The sequence below is a fragment of the Tauraco erythrolophus genome, chromosome 3, assembly GCF_009769465.1.
Source record: "Tauraco erythrolophus isolate bTauEry1 chromosome 3, bTauEry1.pri, whole genome shotgun sequence".
NCBI classification, from domain to species: domain Eukaryota; kingdom Metazoa; phylum Chordata; class Aves; order Musophagiformes; family Musophagidae; genus Tauraco; species Tauraco erythrolophus.
This window is the reverse complement of record NC_141467.1, coordinates 55,971,939-55,995,660: the sequence shown is the minus strand read 5'-3', so window position 1 is coordinate 55,995,660 and position 23,722 is coordinate 55,971,939. Positions and strand designations below refer to the sequence as shown.

Genomic DNA, 23,722 nt, shown 5'->3' with positions numbered 1-23,722 from the left:
TCAGATGGTAGTCATAGTTTGGCACAAAAGTCTGACTAAGAGCTCCTGAATGTCACTGAAGTCCTTTCAGATTTAAGTAAAGCTGTAACGGTAATGGAGAAAAGATGAAGCCAATGTCTTCCTGGGTGACCGTGTCAATGCGGCAGCGCTGGCTGCAGTAAATTGCTGGTCACTCTCCTCGCTATGAGGGTAACAACATGGCAGGCCGTGGCAGAGTGTTTGTTTTACTGAAAACTTCAGAAATCAATGAAAATGTATTGTGTTTATATGATTATTATTTATAACTATTGCTGGTGATGGAAGAAGTGATTGAAAGTGCCGTTTTGTAGCGCTCCTGAATTACACGCAAAGTAAAGTGATGCATTTGAAAGTGCTTATTTAGTCTTGAGTTGACTAATTGTTAATTACATTCTTTTCCTGTCTGGTCAGTGAGGGGCTATTAACCCAAATCTGCTTATTGTGAGAGATCACTCAGCAATACAGTATTTTAACCCTCTTTTATGTGACATTAATTCATGATGATACTGTATGCACATGAGGATCCCTTCTCACCTCTCTGCTCAGTAATCAGATCTCTCTCCAAAATCATTAGTATCTGTTTGTACACTTGTAGTGCTACGTGGAGAGAAAGAAAGAAATTTAAAGGTAACCTCTAATTTCCCTTTCCTGACAAAGTCCTGTATTTGACCTTGAAACGGGGCACCCTTCTGAGATCCTCACACGAGTAGGAAACCCTGATATTTTAGCGCTATTTCCTAGTTATAAATAATAACAATATCCCTGGTGGGTGGCAGCTAATGAGTGTTGGTGCGAATGGGAAGGGACGTCAGCCGGCAGAGACCTTACTGGCTGGAGTACTGCACGGTGCTGTACTTGGTCACTCTTCTCCGGGAGGTGCCGGGGGACGCCGTGCCCATCGCCTGGCCAAGGTGACTGTCAGCGCTGAGCATCTGACCCGTGCTGCTCAGACCTCCCAGATTTCCTACCCCCAGGCTTGTCCCGCCTAGACTGCTCATCCCAGACCCTGACACTACTCTCTCGGTGACAACAACGTTGTGGGCATTTGACAACTCTGAGGGAATATTTATTAAGCTGCCTGGCATGCCGGAGGCAGGCCTGAACACCCTTTCTGTCACCACCACATTTGACCCATCTACCAAATCGGGAATGCTCAGAGAGGCTGGGAGCCGGGAGTTGGGCGCGATTACTCTTTCCGTGACGATAACGTTGGACCCATCTGCGAGATCGGGGATATCGAGCATGCCACGCAAATCAGAGGCAGATGCGGGACCGACAACTCTTTCTGTTACGACCACGTTGGATGCACGCAGAGGGTCGACACAAAGAGAGGGGGAGCCAGAGGTGTAGGTCTCAGTCACCGTCATGTTGCCGTGGATCAAAGGATCGGGCATCGGCCTCGGGGGCTGTATGGTTGACCCGGATGGGTAGGTGTTTTCGGTAACAACCGTTGTTGTGCCGACTGGGGGAGGCATAGGTGCACATCCATTGACAACAATAGTGGTTCCAGGTGGCGGGAGGTTTAGATCACTTTCAGAGTTGGGAAAGGTGATGTTAACGCTTGGCCAGGGTGGGTTGACATCAGGGAAAGGTTCGATCTCTTTGCCCAGACAAATCTCTGCCAGGGTCTTAAATTTTGGTCCTAATGTATCCAAATACGTTTCATCTGTATCTTCTCCAATGAAGCTGCAGCAACCCACAGAGCCAACAGGAGTACCGACTCCTTCATGATCATATATTAATAGACAGTCATTTGCCGGCCGACCTTCATCTTCATCTGCATACACAAATGCTTTCTGTAGTTTGAAAAAACAGAAAAAAAAGAAAAGAAAAGAAGAACAGAGTGACTTTTCATCAGGTTTTTAACCATGAAGACTCAAACCATGGTAAGGTTTCCCTAACCACAGTAAGGCCCAGCTAACTTGAAAAACAGGGCATCAACAGGACAAATTACATCATCGACATTTTTGTAACCTTGAAAGAAGTGTTATTCAGATGTCACCTATGTTTTATTCTTGTTTCTGCCAACTCTTAGCATCTCAAATTTGGTCTGTTGTCACGGGGTCTGACTAGGGTGAAGGGAGAGAGTGAAAAGGGACAGGGGAACCAATGTACTCTTCGGGCAACAATATCTGCACAAAGCAGTAGAAAGAGGAGTGAAGCAGGGTGGTGAGGGGAGCAGTGGAGACATTAGAACAGAGCGGGTGGGATGGAGGGTTGGCCACAGTGGTGAAGGCTTGGTGAGCCCAGAGGGGAATGCATTTTGAGCAGGATAGAGATCACTCATTTGGGATGACATTGGGATGATGGGGTGGTCGGTGTAGAGGGATCAGGCAAGAAAGAGGAGAATTTAAAGTGAGTGAGGGGTAATATTGGAGGAAGCAGGGAAGGATGGAAGGGGAGGCCCAGGAGGGAGAGGCAGAGAGTTTGGAGACTGAGATGGTCAGTAGGAGGAGTAATCTGTGGGAGCCTATGGCTGGCAGACAATTAATACGTAGTAATCCCAGCCTAGGCAGGGAGATCGCTGCCTGGGAGAAGTCCATGCTTGAGGACTGCAGGACTGCTCTGTCCTCTCCTTTGCTGAGTCTTGTTTAGATTTTGAAATACAGCAATCCTTATATGTTAATTGATATTTTGGTGACATATGCAATTATAGTATTTATGCCTTACAGTTCATGCTAATTTTGAAATTATCGCTCATTAATCTGTTAATCATATAAACTCCATAGTATTTTTTTATCCCATATGTGAAGGCTAATTAATATGTTGCCAATTACAAAACTGCGTATTTTTGTCATTTGCAGTTCACAAACCTTTTAAGGATCAGAAATGGCAGTAAAAATAAGGAAGAAAGTGAATAGGTGTTCCCAGTTCTTTAAGGGTTAAAGTCACTTCATTAAACAATCTTTACAGGAAGTATGTGTGAACAATTTCTCAAAGTTACTATCTATTTACACACTGAAAAAGGTGGCAAATATATCTATTTGGTGGTCACTAACGAAGCTGAAATAATTTAATTGCTTGCTACCCATACCTGCAGTGTGTCCATCGGTTTTACAAAAAGGCTATTGAGCAATCAAATCTACTATAGCAGCTGCTCAAAAGCAGTACTACTAGTGTCATAGTTTTTCCTACTAGTATGGTCAACTTTGCTCTCACGTCAGTCTTCTATCATGGAAGTTTCAATTTCAGTGGAGTTGTTTTGGATTCCATCATGCAACTTGCGGAGGATAATCTATCAGTAGGCTCACAGATATAACACAAAGAAGATCAAGTAATTACCTCAGAGAAGTAGTTGTCTAGGAAGGCCATGTTCACTCCTCCTTCTCGATACTCTTTTATGGTTCCTCCAACGGACCCTTTTACTTCCCCTGTTCCAGAAATTCCTCCAGCTGTTCCGTAACCTGTACCAGTGCCATAGCCAACCCCTGTGGTTTCTTCAACACCAGAAGCTACTACTCCTCCTCCTCCATATGTGTTTGTATATATGTCTGAGAACAGAAAAAGAAAAGTTATCCGTCCTGTGCTTTGTGAAAATTTACAAAGAATTTGCCAGTTCTTTTTACAAATCCTACAATGACACAACTGGCTTTCTAACAGTATTTTAGACTAATTTCAGTCACACATCTGTGCACATATGTCAAACATTGAAACTGCAGTAAAAATTAAGACATCTAAGACCTTGATTTTATTCCTGAGGCTAGACAGCATGTGCATATATGCTTTAGAAAATCAATGATTTACTTGTGTAATTGACTGGAGAGATACCTCTCTCTGGTGCACATGTATGCTGTCATGCGATTTGCATTAGAAAATCAGGTAATGGTTATGGATATTTATGCAAATACATAAATGTATATTTATGAACACATCAGGGTTAAAATTGTTTTTCCTTAAACTCTTTTCTAAAAGAAATAGCTTTGTAACTCCTTTCACATTTTCTAGTGATTAGATTGTTAAGGGGGATTTAGGAGAACAACAATGGATTGTAATAACCACCAGTGTTCAAAATGCAAAATGAAAATGACCTTTACATTAAATTATAAAGTCACACTTACAGGATTTTATATTTTCCAGATTTTTTTGTATATGATAACAAGGAATGAGTGGTTTTAAATATCATAATGTAATATAGTAAATGCATTGCATACAGTACTGTTGACTATAATTACGAGACACAGACTAAATTATATTTTTTTTTTATTTAATCTCATTGGTCTCAATTTATAGAATTTGAACCAGGGGCTTTCACCATAATGGTACTGAACAGAGGAAATAAAATAAATCACATGTGTAAGTCTTAAACTTTTCAATTGTCATGAAGCAGAAATTCCATGAGAATGAAGACTCTTAATTCATGTTTATGTCTCAAAATGTTCTTTTTTGATTTTGCCTTAACAGTGAGAACATTTTTGAATAAGCAATAGTCATCAGAAAAGTTGTCTTGCAGAGTGACATTTCTTCCTGTCAGAAGCTAGTGAAAATGGATCAGTGCCAGCATCCTTCCTGTTGTGGAGTAAAGAATGGGGAAAAAGAGAAGGTGGCACTGCTCTATGGCTATCGAATTCCTGAGGGAAGTTTATCTCAGAAGCATAAATTTATTGTGTTATGTATCAGCTTTCTGTCTAGGCTAGTGCACATATGGTCAGTAATTAACTGGCTACTTGACAGGTCCTATTCTCTCTCTCCTATTCCAAGCAGAGCTTGGAAATTGGAAAGAAATGAACCTTTCACCACGGAGTTATGAAAGAAAATTTCCTTATTCTGGCCTAAAGATTGATTTCTACTAAAATTGGTGTCTTGAAAAGATCCTCCATTCACTAGCTGCAATAATGGAGAAAAATTCCCTGAGATCTGAAAGTCTTGGCAGATATTTCAAAATAGATGTAGTTTGCAGAAATGAATCTGCTGAAAGGCTTAAACCTCAGATCCTTTATTCGTACTGGAAGCCCTACTAGCAGCAGTTTGACTATCTGTAGATGGAGGATTGGAAGGGCTGAGCTGTGGCTGAGAAACTAAAGTGCCCCTTGAATCAGAGGACATGAAGTTCTGAAAGATAGCTTTATGACAGTGTTCATAGAAAATTTTAGGATCTGCTTACCAGAGGGTTCACCAAAATCACCTCCTGCAGCTGTTGTTGGGGCAAGAATGTGTGAGACATCCTGGAAAACAACATTTTGACGCCTTGAGTTATGACTTTTAAATTCCCATATGAAGACCAAGACTTTTTGAATCATGTTAAGCAATAAGCAGTCTAAACTGTTAACGACAGCTATTAATTACCATATCCATAAAAAAAAAGTCTCCATCCAAGTTTTTTCCATTGTCAAGATAAAAGTGATTAGTGAAGATGATTTATGTTACCTTATCCTGCTCTGCTTTGCATTGAAAAAGCTTGCTAGTTTTTGTGTTTCAGCTGAGGGCATAGTAACACCAAACTGTTGGGCCAAGCTAACTAAGCATGGCTTTAAACACACAAACTCCATCTGCAAATGTTAATTGAGAATCACCTTTCATCTCTGCCTGGAAATTGTTGACAATGCCAGGCTTCTTTTAGAAGATGAAGTGCTACGATCACTTTTGTGCTTCCAGTCTAATGCAGCCTTTTCTGTAAATATGAGTTACTGCAGGATTTAGAAACATGGGATGTACTGACCCTGTCTTCAGGCTGTGCACCTTCTATTCCCCATGGATGAATTGCCCCTTCTGTGCATTCAGGTACAGGTTCAAATCCAGTTCCAACTCCACCTGCAGCGCCAGGTCCACAGCCACAACAGTCGCTCATTGACATCAAAATTGGAATCACTTAACAGGAAAGAAACAGGAAACAGGGATTTAGGACATCTCTTCCTCACAGGAATAGCTGCTTTTCCCAGAGGGCAGATGCTCAAGAACTTCTGAAAATGTGTCTTTTGGAATATGTCAAACCAAGCAGCCTGCAAGTCTGACTTTCAGAATCATTAGCTGCTTTTGGAAATGTATGTATTTGGAAATTCAGAATAATTTGTACCTTTAGCAGAGCAAAGCGGGGGTGGAGTAGGGCTGTTACTCCAAATTTATGTCTATAAACCTGGGAACAGACTTTGATCTATCTCAGCTGAATGAATATGTTTCATACATATTAAAGTTAAAAAAACAGAACCAGTCTTGCTATATATAGCATTCCATGATATTCATTCTTGATATATAAACATACATTTGTCTCTTCAGATATAGTAGTTGAAAAGAAATACACACTAGTAATAATAGACATATAAGAATCAGTGGAGAGATATCCATCTGGCTACAGTGATCTTTGGCTGAGGCTCCAGTTACATTTTTCACATCACAGATACGTAGTGCTTGATTTGAAAAAAACAGTAGAGGCAAACCCCAAACCCCAGTTTTCACAGACGATTGCATAGAATGAGTCAGGTTTCCCAGAGTGCTGTGTTATGCCTAGTTGTTTCGAGAACTCAGTGTTGGAAATTGCTGAGCGCTTTAAACGCCAACATTGAAAACATCACTCATTTTAAAATGGCCCTGCAACGTTAATTCTGGTTGTCTTGAGGTCCTTAACCTAGATGTCTATGTTAGTAACCTTGTATCACCGCAGAGGGAGTGGAGGGAGAGGCAGCCTACACCAGGCCAAGCAGAGCATCTCAAACTCTTCAGTTTAACGTCAAAGTGAACTGCAGAGAAAAGGGGAAAGGGCTATACGGCATACTAAGTGCTACCTCACACTGCACGACTCTACTCCAGACTGCCAACTAGGAGAGGAGATTTCCAAAGGCAGAAGAACAGCCTGTCCTGTAACATTATACACCTGCGAGCTACAAACAAAACAGCCTTTTGCAGCTTCAAAATTTTGTTTTTGTTAATTCCAACTAACCAAAGATCAAAACCTGAAACACACCCCTCCCTCAAAAAAGCAGGGCAAAAGTCCATTTGCTCTAGTTTTGTAGTCAGTATTTTTGCATTGGGAAATTTTAGATGTTGGTTGCTTAATGTCCAAGCCATGAAAGTAAGACAATCACATCTATTTGTGGTGGTCTGAGAAGTGATTGCTTGCATGAAGTCTAGCTTGAGTCATTCACATCCCTGAAACTCGTAATTCTTCAAAAATACTAGGACATATCAATGAATGAGCTGTTTTGATCCTGTTATCATTAATGCTATTTGTTTTTAATAGATGTAATGTTTGGCAGCAACAGCCAAAAGGTCCAAAATTTAAGATGATTATATTTATTGTTCTACTACTGAAATCTAGCATTGAGTTCAAAGGAATCTTGTTCTTTACATCTTTCTTTACTGAACTTGGAGCTGAGACTTCTCAATTTCTTTTAGTAATGTAACAGAAGTATGAATTGCAAAGTTTTAAGTTGTAAGTGACAGGGACAAGTCTTACTCAAAATTTTCTGAATCTTCTACTAAACATTTTTACCCTCTCTGACAGTCTGAGAGCTGGATAAGACCTTAGGAAAACATCTCAGGCTTAGGAAGGAAACAGTTATTTCTGAATGAAATATTTATATAAATATGTAGAATATAGAATATATAGAAATTTAAAAGACAATTTTTTCTCATCAAATGACCCATGGGAACCAACATGTTAACAACCAAGCAGAAAAGTCATCTTATTTTAGAAGAATCAAAAAAATACACTTTTTAGAAAATTAATAAAATTGTTCTCTTAATTTCATACTTACGAACAAATATTAATCCACCAAGAAACATCAGGCCAATGGCAGTACCGCTAAGTGTGGTAGAAGATGAGAGATCTCTGCCATAATCTCCATTTCCATTATAAGAATCATCAGTGGCTGCAGTAAATGCGTCATAACCTTCACTGTATCCACCAGTGTAGTCCTGCCAGCTTGTATGATCAAGTTCTCCGTCTTTAGGTCCTCCATCAACATCACCTCCTTGTCCACCGTCCTGGTGTCCTCCACTGTCAACACCACCGCCGTCAGTGCTGCTGTCACTGCCGCCACCACCACCACCACCGATGATAATTTTTGTCGTGGCCCCACTGGTGCAGTAATTACGACTATCACACTGACAAGCTTGCACAGGAATTATATGTGGTCTAGGGCAGCGTCTGCCTAGGTTATCTCTTACGCTGATATAGATCCTATACACGTAAAAGCCAATGTTCTGATTCACTAGTTCTGCAGAGGAAGCTTTGGGAACAGAAAAAAAAAAATTACGTTAAGGTGTTGACTATAAACACTGCACAAATCTATAATTTTTGTGAGTAATGTTCATAGAACAGAATGAAGACTAAGTGTTCCCATTCTAAGATCTTCAGTTACTTATGCACCTACAGTACTTATTAAAAGCTGAAACTTACGATATTCATCTATGCTAGTTTTTTCTTTTGTAAAACCTGAGCCGGATCAGTCTAGTCATCACTTTTTAACCTGAGAAATATAAAAAGGGCAAATGCACATTTTATAACTACTGTTGCTTTTCCTGATTTTTATTCACACAATAGTGGACGTAAAAATTGCAAGGTTTGTTTGTGGTTTTTTTTCCTCTCTCACAAGGAATATATACGTGTTTTTCAAAAGATTTTTCAGTAGTTTTAAAATATTTAAAGTTACACATTTGCATCTGTTTAGGACAAATAGGAAACACAAGAGTAGTTGCAGCTGTGATATTTACCATTTAATATAGTCTTCTATGCATACAGTAAGTTATGCAAATTCTGTCATTTAGTAATGTATAAGATTTCAATAATTCATTAGTTTATCATGCCCTATTGGAGGAAACTGGAAAAGCTCCACTGGGCACTGACTAAAATGTTTTTCTTAGAAATACAAGTAAGTACAATTTGTACGATAAATTACAAAAGTTGGAATCTTTATTTACCATTTTCATATGCGTCTCATAAAAGTAAATCTCTGCCAATTAATAACTTTATACTCTAATAAATAAATTTGAGAGTTTTGTCTTACGCTTAGAATTTTTTAGATAATATAGAAATAAAAAGGCATCAAATTACTCCTTTTGAATTACCTCGTTAGGTTTAGACCAATCGAGGTGCTATCATAGCCACACTCAAATAAAGTACAGTTTTGCTGCACTATTTTTATCAGTATATTTTTAGCTTCCTTTAAAAGATGATAACTAAATAAAACACATGTAATAGTTCTGATTCAAGTTCTAATATGATTTTTATATATATATAAACAAATACTTGGATTCATATGAGCATAAAATCACATTTAAGTGAAATTAGAATAGATTCTAATAACTGCTTTGTTTGTTATTAAAAGGTTATCCTAACCTGCTATCTTAGATAAGAGTTTATTACTATGGTTTATTTTGGTACAAAATGTAGGTTAATTTACCGTTTATTGATCTGATAATCCATGTAGTTTGAGGTTCACCATGTATGCTGAAGGTAAAGGGGAGACCATATGGATCACCATCCCTACCCTTTGCTGTGATAATCACTGATGGGGAATGCATACATACTTTCCTTAATTCAGTACTAATAGTTGGGCAATTGGTATTGAGGTCATCTATTGAAAGCACAATGGTGCCAGTAGCAGTGTATCGAGGAGCCCCTGCAAAAAGAAGATACTTGTGATCAGGCAGGACTATTGATACTGTAAAGAATGCAGTACAGGTGGGAAAACTAGAAACAAGAAAAAGCATTGAGAGAAATCTGGAACAAATAAAGTTTTGTTTCAGAAAACTTAATCTCATTTCTTACCTCTGGTGATGGCCAGAACCTCTGCTTTGTACTGCCCATTGATTATATAGATTGACTCCCGGTCAATAACTTTGTTGAGTGTGATTTCACCAGTGTTTTGATTGATTCTGAACCAGGCAGCTGGATCACGTCCTATACTGTATCTGTATTTGGTGAAGTAAAAATACTCAGCATTATGTTATGAATATACGTAGTACATATTCATTTTACAAATAATATTTGTCACTTTGGAATATTTTCTTTAGGCTGTGCTAGGTCCTATTGCATTTCATCCTGTTCAGGCAAAATTCCTGTAGACTTCAAAGATGTAGGCCAGAAAAATAATTAGGAATTAAGTAAATGTATAGAAGTCCATTATATTTTGAAAGTCATATCATAGTCTAAAAGTAAAATCATTCTGGACTCTGTAAACCTTTACTAGAACCCTTGTTAATATCAGTAGTTAAATCCACAGCTCTTCCTATACCGTTCTACAGTCGTATTTGCTAACATATTTCTGTTTTATGAAAACTTTTCAAACCTTTGTAAATTGCATGTATTTATTTCTACATATATTGAAAAGCAAATTATGATCCCACTAATTATTAGTAATTTCAGTAGAAATAACAGTAAAATAATTTATTTTTCTTTATTATAGAATAAGCATGTAGTGACTTTTTCTGATTGTATAATACTGCTCATTATTGGGGTTTTCTGCTTGCTTTTTTAGAGACGCTCACAAATTCCCTATTTGTAGCAAACATTTCAAGAAAAAATATTCTTAGGTTGAGTTAGAAAAAAAATCTGTTCTGATTTATTGAAGTTACAGCTTGTTAGAAAAATGATGTTCTCTTTGTCTTGTGCATGAGGCTAAGGAAAGCAGATCAGGAAACAAACATAAAAATGGGCTGAAGAATATACTGTTCTATTGCTGTTATTCTATTGCTAATCTATTAACATTTTTAAGCTGTTTTTTAAAGCACCCTTTAAAATACTTATTTCTCATCCCACTGAAATCTCAATTAAAAGAATTATTCCATCCAGGGAGTTAAACAGAGCAGAGCTTACATAACATTTGATGCAGTAGCTCCAGTGTCCTCATCGAAGGCTGTGTATGTTCCCACAACATAATTTGCTCTTGTGCTTTCTGATACAGAAAACACAACTGAGGATGGCTGAAATCTTGGTGGTTCAATCACGTTTTTTACTTCTATTGTTAGAGGTGTTCCAGACATTCGGTAGTCTTGTGCGACAGAATGGTGGAAGGCAGCTACATTCCTGACACCAATAATCAGTGAGTGAGTTTGGAGATGTTCGTAATTCAGTTCCTAAAAGGTCAACCATGGAGAAGTAGATAATAAATAAAAGTTCATTTCATTTTATTTAAATATTTTCTGTTTTAAATGGTTGACTGACAATGTTTTTAGTGCTCATTTAATTTTGTTAACAATTAACTAAAACTATTTTAAGAATGAATCATAATATTTATCCGTACCTTAATTACTCTAAGGATTCCTTGATTTGTAGCTCGATCCGTAACAATTTCAAACCAGTTATTTTCATTACCAGATATAAAGAAAAACTCTGCTAACCAATTGTCCGTATGCTCTTCATCAGCATCCAGAGCTTGTATTCGTAGCAGTTCTGAACTGAGTGAGTTTTCTGAAATACTTGCTGAAAACTGGAATGACAAATACCTATTAGCAAACATTAAAATATATAATGTGAGGAAACCACAACTGCCTGCAGAGATTCTTTTGCAGGATGTCTTGCCCACAGTCCGTGCCAATTTAATAGGAATTGTGCATTCTGGATAAATTGTGATTCTGGTTGCAGAGCCGAAGGGCTGTATCACCTCAAGTATGTGCAGAGGCAGCTTAGAGGAAATGGATTTGTGCTTTCTATAAGAAAAGATCATATAATGATTAGGTTGATCTACGTAATATGACCATAGTGTACTGGTCTGGACACCTGAATGACTGGATTTCTCTGAATACAGAGAAGTCGGTGTCAGGATTGACTTCTCTGAATACAAAAGTAATCTCTTTGTATGTTATAAGCATTGGTGTGACAGATTGGATTTTGAGCACGCTTCAAGGAAACAACCCCGTTAATCCAGTGGAGCATTCAAACACGAAAGTGCTCTATGGGTTCGTAAGGGCTCTGTTATCAACCGTGTTTTTGAACAGGGTTTTAAAACAGTGATGTTGCTTTTGGTATTGAAAACTTACAGAGCTCTGAGCAAGAGTTGGGAAGTTGTCATTGACGTCAATAACTTTAACGTTACAGCTACAAAGGGATGATATTCCATCTGCAGCTCCATCCCGGTCTGATGCCTTCACAACAAGAGTGTAGCTACTATGTTGCTGTCACAGAAAGAGAAATGAGCGTGTTAGAAGAACCACCTGTACATACTGAACATTATAAATACTCATGTCTTGCTACTATTTCCCAATGCAGGAGTATGCCTTAGACATTTTATTGTAACATATGGAAAAAAATAATTTCTCCCCTAATTTTTGTAAAATCCACAACCTTTCTCTCCCCCCACACCCCCCTAACACACATGCACCACAACATCATGTTATTTATCTTTGGAAAGGGAAATGTTACCTCTCTGTCAAGATAATTTGCAAGATGGAGTTCTCCAGTGTATTTATTCATAATGAACATGGGTGGACCTGAAGGTTCCTGACTCTCTATCTTGAAGGCAATTTTAGAATTCAAGTGATTAGGTTCATCTGCATCTGATGCAATTATTTTCATCACCAGTGTGTCTAAAAAGAAAAAATAATAATAAAAAAAACGAATCAGGAAATCTGTTTTGTTCCTGCAAACGACTCATCAAGACAATGATAAATCTTTGTATATGAAAATCATAGAACACAATCTATTAATTGACATTTACAAAGAAAAACAAAAGTTTAACTTTGTAGTACTGATCACAGAATCACAGAATCACAGAATGTTAGGGATTGGAAAGGACCTCAAAGGATCATCTAGTCCAATCCCCCTGCCTGAGCAGGACCACCTAGACCAGATCACACAAGAACGCATCCAGGCGGGTTTTGAACATCTCCACAGAAGGAGACTCCACAACCTCTCTGGGAAGCCTGTTCCAGTGTTCTGTTACCCTTACTGGGAAGAAGTTCTTCCTCATGTTTAAGCGGAACCTCCTATGTTCCAGCTTATATCCATTTCCCCTTGTCCTATCATTGGATGCCAGTGAGAAGAGCCTGGCTCCATCCTCATGCCAGTCACCCTTTACATATTGATAAACATTAATGAGGTCCCCCCTCAGTCTCCTCTTCTCCATGCTAAAGAGACCCAGCTCCCTCAGCCTTTCCTCATAAGAGAGATGCTCCACTCCCTTAATCATCTTTGTGGCCCTGCGCTGGACTCTCAAGCAGTTCCTTGTCCTTCTTGAACTGAGGGGCCCAGAACTGGACACAATATTCCAGATGTGGCCTCAGCAGGGCAGAGTAGAGGGGGAGGAGAACCTCTCTCGACCAACTCACCAAACCCCTTCTAATACACCCCAGGATGCCATTGGCCTTCTTGGCCACAAGGGCACATTGCTGGCTTATGGTCATCCTGCTGTCCACCAGGACCCCCAGGTCCCTTTCCCCTGTGCTGTTTCCCAACAGTTCAGTCCCCAACTTGTACCGGTAATTTGCATTTGCTACCATCCATGAGTTGGTATAGACTCATGGTATAGATTCATATAGGTAATGGCATTTGCTATCATCCATGAGTTGGTATAGAGATAGAGCATTGGCCACTTCAACATCAAATCCCCTTGAGGTACACATCAGACTTCCCTGTCCTTCTGCATCACCCACCAAGTGCACCCAGGTCCTTGAGCAAAAGCAATCCCACGAATTGATTCTGACTGAATGTTAATTACCTTAAAATGCATTAAAATAAAGTCAGAGTAATTCAGATTTTCACTGAAGTTCTTTAAGTCGTCATAGGGACTATGTAAAAACAGTAAGTATTGAGCTTGTAGACATTCATGCAAGAAAACTGCAGTTTTAAATGAGAATTTATAGAAAATAGAAAATGAGCATTAGGCACCATTGCCTCGGTGCTATTTGCCTGTCTAATGTTGATTGCTGTACTTGTGGTAAAAAGAATAATTTTAGTGGTTTAAGTAAGAGTTTATTCAGTAATAAGAGTTTATTCAGTAATATTCTACTGCAGCTGCAACACTCAGGCTACACATACAAATATTTGAAACAAAAAAATGGGAAAAAATATATTTTATATGCCCTCAAAGGAAATAAGTGTAGGTGCAATGTTCTTCTTTTTTTTTTTTTTTTTTTTTTTTTAATGAGAAGGAATAAACCGATTTATTTTGAATTTTCACATCTGAAAGAATTTGCATGATGGTATGGTTAGAAACTGGAATATTCAACATTCGAGTATGGGAGGAAAGGGGGAAGGAAGCATCACTGCTTAATTTTAGGCAATGACCTCTGGCCCCAGATTGAATACCACTTGGAGAAGTACCTGCTGCTCCTTCCTCTGCAGTAGCCCTGGCCAATATGTGTCATTGGCTAAGAAAAAGCAGAACGAGCACCCCAGGTTTATATTAAGTGCATTCTGAGAGCTTCATTGACAATACTATAACAGGCATAACATAGTTACTTACTGTCCATACTGCTTTCTTCGACAGCTCCTGTAAATACAGTTTGTGCAAATATAGGAGGGTTGTCATTTATATCGAGAACTCTGACTCGAAGTTCAAGAGGTGGTTCCAAATCTACACCCGTCACTGAGTGTTTAGCAAAGCAACGTATCTAGATAAAGAGATTTACTTATTTTAGAACCGAAAGGGAAGTAAGCAAAGTAAAAATCTGAAACAAATTCATTTGTCTCCTTCTGCTCTCCCTGCCCCACCCTGGATCCATCATTATAAAAGTAAAAATAAAGAGGGAGTACTTACAACAAATACTGGGGTTACTTCCCTGTCCACTATCGATGTTATATTAATTTCTCCTGTTCTTGGGTTAACAACAAATATTCCATAGGGGGCACGGTCAATTCCGACTCCAGAGATGCTGTATGTGATTGGATTGTTTTCTTCACAATCTGATCGGATCTATAATAGCAGATAATAATTTATGCCAGTTTACTGAGGACATCTGCATCCTATTATTAATTCCTGTAAAAAATTCTATATAATTTCATTTTCTCAACCACTTATCATAAGGTTCAATTGATAGAACCGATGGAAGGCTTTTCTACAAAACAGTCAGCCTAGAGATCCCTCTTCCCTTAAGTGCTGGACGGGCTTTCTATTTCTCTTAAATCTTCTGACAGGGAAGTGGAAAGAGAAACTTCCAGGAGTATCACCTCAGTAAGGGTATGGTCATGGTTAGAGGATAGGGAGACATCTTCTTTGCTCTGCTACCCACAGAACTCATGCACTATCTTTAAACTTCTGCTCAGGGGCTTCTCAGGGTGAGAAAGAAAAGTACCACAATCTAGTACACAGGTGCTGCACATGAAGATACTGTGGTTGGAGCTGTACAGGAAGTAGACTGATGTCAATGTTCTAGGAAACCTTTGTTCACTCCTCAGCAGCCACGTGGGTTCACCTTATAAGACTTGTCTCAGCAGAGCTGGAAATATTGCACCATCTTTTATCCACATTCCTTGCTTTGACTATTCTAAGCAAATATACTTTTAAATCTCTCTGATTTTATCAGCCTGTCTTTAGAAAAACTTCCTTGTCAGTGAACACTTTTGGGGTTTTTTCTACTTACTTTGGCAATTGGATTCCTCTTAGAATTATCTTCTCCTTCTCTACAAGCTGCAGCAAATTTGATCCATTCACGTTTTTGTCTTTTGAAGGTTTTCCATCTTGCCATTCCATTTTCATCCCATTCTTTTACCTTTGATAGAGAGTTCCAGTATCGTATGTCAAGTAACCTCAATTCATTTTAAACTAATAGAGACATTTAGACTTTCCAACAACAAGGAGAAAAGGGATTTTTGTAGATTATGTGCTTTTTTATAGGTCTGCAAGTCCCAAACTCCAAGACTGTAAATGTTTACTTTAAAATTATTCCTGTGTATGAGATACTCATTTAGGTTCAGGAGAAGTTCTCTTGAGAGGGTGAGCAGGTTATTACCTGCAACTGTGTAATATTTAAATATGTTTTCAATCTTTGAGTTCAGAAATGTCTTAGTTCAGTATTTTCCATTTCATTTTTGCATTGGTTAAATTTCATTTTCATCAGAAAATCAGTTTCCAAAGAAATATATAAATTACCTCTACATGAAATCCTGTGCTGAGATCCAAGAGTGCCTGCAAGAACAATAAGAAGATTGGCATATAAAAGTGCAGGGTAAAATGCAATAAGCAAAATCCAACCGCCATACGTTGCTATACTGCAGGACTGGGGCAGTACTTTTTCTTAGGTCTATTGGAATAGCCTATCTAGGCAGTAGCTACAAGGTTTCCACAAATGACTTTGTGAAATTCATTTTTTTCTATATTCATTACTTGAATTCCTTGCTAGTTAACACTTTCAAAATTCATTCTGTCTTTCAGAGCGGAACTTTTGAGTTTAAAGGGATATACCATAGCAAATTTCAAGCTATACCTATATCAAAATACAACTTTCACACAGATTTTTAGGTTGTAACACCTCAGCTGAAGAGACAAGTGATTGCAAGAGTTGTTATTAAAAAGTATGTCTAGGAAACTAGAAAAAGAGTATTTATTTATTCTTTATTCTTTGTTGTTTTTTTTTTCTTATTTATAAAGTCCACAGTAGACTTGAAGTACTTAACTATGTAGTTTAACTAAAAAGATCAAAAATGTTTTCCTGAAACTTCCCACTGAGGTTGAAGAGATTCAGTGTAATTTGGAAAGCCAGCTTCTGCAGTCATCAGGCAGATTTCCTTGGTGCGTAGCGGACTTTAGTTGGAAGTCTATGGAGCCAAAGCCTTCAGTAAATAAAGGTGGCAGGTTCAGATGCAATATGTAATTACTTTAAGATAAAAATAATAGAGAAACCTCAGTTTCTTGATTAGCACAATTTAAAAGGTGGCACAGTAGTTTCATTAATTTATTCCTAAATAAGGTGTCAAAATGAAGTTCACTTATTGAATGTACCTCTTCAGAGCATGTCTTTTGGGTTTAGAACCTGCCTCTGCTCTCTTCAGATGATAATGGGTGAAGAATATGGGATTTGCAGGACTGGATGTTTGCTCCATTTGTCATTAGGAGAAAAAAAATACCCAGGTGACTCAAAAGTTGTTACAGTTTCTCTTTTCTCACCAATGTGGTTAACAGCTGTAGGTATCATTTTTCCATCTTCCTTATAATTTCCCAGTACAGTTTAATAGGGTGTTTTTTTGTATCATCTGACACATTTTATCTGGTGGGTTTTGTGTCAGTTATACTTGGATAAAATCTGTGACAATCTTTTTCTCTATGGTAGCTTTACCTTGTGAGACTTTCCTAACTTCAAATTTATTGCATTGCTCTGTCAAGGCTGGAAGATGGGCCCAGACTTTTTTCTACTCACTTCATGTTAAAACAACCTCTTACATGCAACAGCTTAATGAACAGCAGCTTCACTCTTCTTCCTCTCTCTTTCCCCTTTTCCCCATTCATCTATATGCCGTAAGAGGTCCACCATCTGTCATTTACAAAGCAATGTCTCCAACGATCTGATCTTGCTCAGAACATTCCCTGAGACCTCAGCAAATAATGGCTGCCCTAATCTGCTTCTGAATGAAGGAATTTAGACTGTGGATTTGTCCATTTTGTGTGCATATACCTTCAAATTTATTGGACTATTCATATAGTAAGGATTTTTTTTTCTTGTTTCTTTGAGCAAGCTGAATGTTGAATATAAATGGTTAAGAAAAGCATTCTGCAGGAAAATCATTACAATATGTTCATGTTGTTCTAAAAGCATCATACATCTTTTAATCTGAGTTTATTTGTTGGTGACTATTTAAATCTTCAGCTGCAGAATGTGGTTCAAATTCATGTGCAACTGTTACTCTTCTGAGAGAACGGATAATACGGGACTCCATTTAAACTGCGTTGTTTTTTTTTTCACCCCAGTGGAAGCTCAGGCCTGTCCTGTTATAATCCCTCTTGGAGCTTGGGGAAATGTGGGAGAGTAGAAGGGGCAGATTACACCTTGACCATATAACATGAGTAATGAAGTCCACCAGAAGTAGCACAGATTGAATGTCTCTTATCAGTTGATCCCACTGGCAAAGCAGAACCTCCTTTGATGAGCACAGTGAAATCCTCTCCACCCTAAGGCTGAAATCCCTTCTGGCATGCAAACAATTGTCTTGACCAAGTATGAGCATACACCTCCCAGTGCCATGTTAGTGAATCTTGTCTACTGTCTGCATCCTGTGACCTATTCTGTTATTTAACAGTGCAACTAATATCTCACATCCAGCTGCATCACTGTCATGCTCAGCAAGCCTAACAGAAAAACTTTGTTGAGCATCTCTGAAATAAGAATTATGCCTGTAAAGAATTCTGTTCTTTCAGGATGCAAATATTGCTAAAACACTTGCTTTCAGCTTATAGGGAGCTGGGCTTTCAAGCAGTGAAGAATACACATTTTACACTGGAGATTCGTACTTTGTTTTTGAGTACCAATAATGTGAATGTCAGGAATTGTTCATCAGTAATGCTGGGGATTGTAAATATAGGCCCTGTATTTCCATACTTGTCCCGTGTTAACTAAGGAAAAACCCATTCTGCCATGTGTTGCTAATGGAAGATCTTGAAAGAAGTCTTGATGATTTTGAATCCAGAGTCCTTAGTATAGTTTGTGATGCTGTTTGAAAAGGCTGATCCAATGAACTTGATGTCTGAGTTTGGTATGTCTCTCTCAGTTACTGCTGTGTTGTAGGAAGGAGGGCAGACAGATATCAGACAAAGTTGTCTAGTTCACCAGCTAAACCTCAACAATTCTGGGGTGAAGTCTATCAAACTTGATCCAGGGATGGAAGTTCTTCTGCTTCTCCAACTAATGTTTTCCAGTTCTTTACTATCATCAGCAGTTGGAAGGCTCCCACCACCCCAGTCGTCCAGTCCTAATATCTCTCTGTGATGCAAACCCTTTTTTCCTAGTGCTATTTCCAGCAGAGAAGTACTGTCTCCTAGCAGCTAACCTCAGCATACTTCCAGGTAGCGAACCAATTTCCCTTCAAGATTTACTGTCCTGTGAGTCTCTGAGAGGCTGGAAAAAATTCAAAATCTGCAGGGAAGCTAGAGGCTTGTTGCATAAGGTGTTTCTGGTTTGGGTTGGGAGAGGTGCAGGCAGGAATCACATTTATGGTGACTGTCAATGGTACAGTGGTCTGTCTGAAAGCCTGTCTTTTATTGCAATGATACAGAGCCTGAACCTTGTGTCCAAAATGATGCCTTAGAATTACATTGGAGTTGTTCTGAATTTATTCTGATGTAACTGGGAACAGAATTAGGCCCATAGGATGTGTATGGTTCTTTGCACCTTCAAAGCAATTTACACACAAGAATTAACTAATCGTTAATTGACTACCAAGCAATATTATACGCAATTACGGAATCCTCCCTCCTCCACCTACTCAAATCTAAATGACTGAACACGCCTTTAACATCTTCCCAGCATTATTCATATTGGATCTGCTTCTCTCTCTTTGAAGTCAACAGTGGTATTGTTATTGGCCTGGATGGGAGGAGTGCTAAGAACTCACACTTATTATATTAGTCATCAGGGAGCCATGGTAGCTCTGATTGTGTCAGCGTTTTGGGACTTTTACATCTTTCTTACTCAGCCAAAGCTCTGACTAGTAAAAGGTTGAAATAACGAACCCTTCCCTTTATTCATTCTACATCTCTTTAAAAAATGATAAATCAGTGCATATGAAATAGTGAGAGTTGAAACACAAGACAAAACATCATATTTTAGAAAGAAGCCATGTAATCACTTTTAAATTGGAACACAAACGTGTTTTTGTTTATACTTTTTATTTTCTTAGGTCACTAATGAATTTGCTTCTTCCTGTTTAAAGGGGAAATTTTTCAGGATGTTCTTTATGGCATTTTTGTTTTCAATTCTGCAAAAGTAATGTGTTTCTATTGCTTCCTGTGTTATCAACTGACGTCAATATTCTGCATTGCACTCAGGATGGAGAATCCATTGCTGTTTCAGCAGAAGTATGACAATGGTCATGCCAGTCAGAAAAACATATTCCAAAGTTTTATTAAAAGTTTTATTTATTTTAAAATACGTTTATTCAAAGAACTGACCACTTTGGGAAATTTTCCACTGAGATTGTTTCTGTTCTGCTGAGCTAAATAACACAGGACAAGTTATACAAAAGTAATGAATTTCTATACAGTAACTGAGCTTAACCATTGGAAAAATGAACAGAAAAGTAATCTCAATACAGGGTGTAAGCCATTATAATTCAAATTGGAGTTTTTCAAATTAGTTATGCTAAGTCTCCTCGATAAACCTCCTCAATAAGACCTGAATTCTAATATGGCTCAGAGTGCTCTAGCTGCAAATGCAGGTTTGCTTATGGGCCATTTTTACTTAGGAATGTAAAGCTGCAGATTTAAGAACCTAATCTGAGGTGATAGTTCCTGGATGCAGAATTGCTTTAGTTTCTCTTTTTCTACAACAAAATTATTTGGCAGAACAACTTGCAGGTTCCTAGCTACATTCTGGCAGATGTTTCATATGCATACGCAAGGAGAGAATTTCACCCCTTAATATTTTTATGTGCAACCAACTTATGAGTAGGAGGTATAACCATAGCCTAACAACTGTGAAAAAAAAAAGCAGCATAGATAACACATGGGAAAATGTAGCCAGACAAAAGTGCATATAAAAGATGTGGTGAATGTAAAATTATTAGCTGTCACATGATAGCTGGCAGGAGAAGAGTCATACCTGATCAAACAGGTTATTTCCATAAAACGTGTCTGTGCAAGTATCACGAACAGAACTCCCTTACTCATGAGAATAATGCCTTTGAAGTCACGTGAGCAAGGGTTGCAGAATCAGTCCCACCAATGGTGAAATACATGTAGAAAATTATTAGTTTCAGGGCTGGTAAGTTTCCTTTTTTGAAACTGTGGTAGTGTACTAAAATATGTATAACTCCACAGCAATTCCATTTGATGCAAGTTATTAACAATACACTAACCAGACACATCATTCAGACAGGTGATTTTCATGAAAGATTAATCAGGCTGAAAACCAAGACTGTTTCTCAGAACAGACTAGAATTGTATACATAATTTGCAACGTATTTAGTCTCTACGGTTTGTCTGTCAGCTTTCTATACAGATGCTATTAAGCTGTACAGGCCACCGTGAACACTGATGTGCAGAAGAGCACACAATAACAATTGTTTCCTCTGAGTAGTAAAAGTTCAAATATTTGATCATCATGAAAACATAATAGCAGTTCTCACAATTGCTCCTTTTTATTGGCCCAAAACATATCCTTCATCAGTTACGACTGCAACGATAATATCCTGAAAGAATGAAAATGGCTCCAGAGTTGCCGAGAGAAGATAAAGCAGTAAAAACTCTTTTGAATGGACAGATCTTAGATACAGTACAGTCAACTTTTTTTGAGCTTCGACGCATCAAGAGTATGCATCACCAGGTAACTGAGTAAAACGAATAGTCACTAGTGCTACACAAAAACCCAGAAGTGTTATTGTGATGTGCAACATGCCAATCTCAGAGACCTCTGTGCTGCATTAAACAAGCAGAAACTCATCCCAATCGTAACTTGCTTTTGCCAAGTTTTGTCGTTGTTTGCTTGGCAGCTGCCCTGAATTGGTTAGTTCTACTTTACCGACTGCAGAGCTGTCACCTAAAATTAATGGATTATCTTTTCAAAGTAAGTTTTAGGATTTCATATTCTATAACAACAAAGACTTTTTCCCTGAGTAAAACATTTCTAGACGGATCAGTAACAAGAAATTTACAAACATTTACGCTTACTATATACGTTGTGTGAAATGAAAGCCACAGAAGAACAAAACTATAGTAGAAATCCTACTCTTTCTAATCTCCAGGGCCTTAAATGTCTACCTAATTTTAGAAAAGCAGCACAGATGAGTAAAAATAATCCATAAAAAAAATCAGATTGCAAGAGTAGAAAGGCCTCTGTAATTCTTTTAAGTCTTTTCTGGATAATTTCCGTACCTTGATGAACACGTACTACTATGACACCTGATCATAGCCACAACTTTCCTTTTACAGTAAGAAAAACAAACCCAAAGAGCAACACTTTCATCATGCACTCACTTGCTCAGCAAATGGCGGCTCAGACACTAATGCACTACAGGACAGGAATTCTTTGCAATGTGAAATAATAGGCCAAGTCTTGATTTTTACTCAGCTAAGGTCTGCATTAAATTTCATGTTTTTCTCTTAAACATAGCCCTAGGATTTGGTAAGCTCTGAAGCGCTCTTGCTAATCAGTTTAGAAAACCAGATTTGCTTTTCGTATTCCCTCAATTGATTAAAAAATATAAAGACATAGAACCAAATAATATCAAGTTATTAAGATTTTTATAACAATAAGATTTTAATTTCATAACAGTGGCTCCTTAAATAGTAGCCACAGACAACATTCACCTGAAAAGTCATGCATTAAACATAGAAAGTCACATATTGAACGTCAATAGACTGCAGAAAGTCGTAATCAAAAGAAACATTTGTCAGCACTTAATGAAAAACTAAATTATTTGTATAGAGCCTTCAGATTTGCAGTTTAAAGTAAGCATAGCTTTATTTTTTATGCTAAATTTCATAAGACTTGTTCGAGGGGCTAGTTTACGCTGTAAAACGCAATGCTCTGCTGAGGAAGATTCAACTGGCATAATCACAGAGTTTACAAATATTGTTTTAAAATCTGACTTACCAATAAAAGCAACACAAAAGCAGCCATTCGGTGAGGGAGCCAATCCATGGCATCTGCCTTCTCAGATACAAGTCCAACTGAGTTATGGTTACAAGCCTGTTCTTTTTCCCCTCCCCCCCCCCAAACTCTGGTGTCTATTTAAAAAGACACTCGGTAGATGTCCTTATACTCAGCCCTTCAAGGTGTCTCTGCCTCCCTCTGAGGGAAGCACTGAAGATGCTGTATAACAGAGTGTCTTTCCCCACCCCAAAATCCTGGGCTGGTCTCACCTGAAACGCTTGACAACATCATTATTGCTTGCAGGTAAAAGCTAAGAGACACACCTTAATTCTTATTGCACTGAAACCCTTTGTTGGATACGAAAGGGTACGTTTTAAAAACAGAAGGCAAGCTTCTCTGAGAAGATACCAAGTGATTTATAAATTACTCACAACATAAGGAATCATTAAAATGGTAACTTATCATTGCTTTGAATGCAATTACCAGTTTTCTCCTGGCACCGAACATAATAGAAGAGCTTAATGAATATCACTCAAAGAATATGGACTTTAAGAAATGGTTAGTTTGAATTAAAATATAAGCCCATTTGTTTACTTCCAGGCACAAAGAAGTTGTTTGCAGAAGTGCAGTACTCCAAGCAGAATGAGTTGTCATTAAAGAGGTAACGTATTAATTTGGGGGGAAAAAAAAGTGTTTTATTCGTTAGGCCACAAGAATATCCGAAACCGAGGAAGGCAAAGCTTCCTCATGCCATACCTTTCCCTTCCTATGGGTTGTGCTCTCGCTGACACAGTGAGGAGGGAGATGTACACATGCCTCGTGCCAGGGAAACAGGAAAGCTGCTCAAAACAACAGCAAAGGGAGGATGTGCTGCACAGCTCACTTCTGGCCTCATTGTGGATGGCAAGAGCACAAATATGTGAGGGATGGAGAAATCAAAGAGGATTCCTCACTTTACTCACAGCGATAGGTCCCTCCATTCTGCAACAGAGGTGTTGTAAGTCCCTCCTTGTGTCTTTGAGACACCTGAACTGCCCGTAATGGGCAAGAGAAAGATAGAGTGAGCTTCTGCTCTGCCACTAAACTTGGGAGG

General features: G+C 38.3%; 1 protein-coding gene across 1 annotated transcript; it reads right to left on the bottom strand.

Moving 5' to 3' along the window:
- Positions 1–842: 842 nt before the first annotated feature.
- Positions 843–22,677, bottom strand: LOC104374423 (desmoglein-4). Its single transcript, XM_009980531.2, has 16 exons — positions 22,630–22,677; positions 15,981–16,016; positions 15,472–15,600; positions 14,649–14,804; positions 14,355–14,502; positions 12,314–12,477; positions 11,932–12,066; positions 11,196–11,381; positions 10,769–11,028; positions 9,722–9,864; positions 9,354–9,572; positions 7,707–8,180; positions 5,675–5,823; positions 5,120–5,180; positions 3,301–3,509; positions 843–1,814 (listed from the first exon to the last, which is right to left on the bottom strand). The coding sequence occupies exons 1-16, from the start codon at positions 22,675–22,677 to the stop codon at positions 843–845; spliced, it is 3,489 nt and encodes a 1,162-aa protein (XP_009978833.2).
- Positions 22,678–23,722: the final 1,045 nt, after the last annotated feature.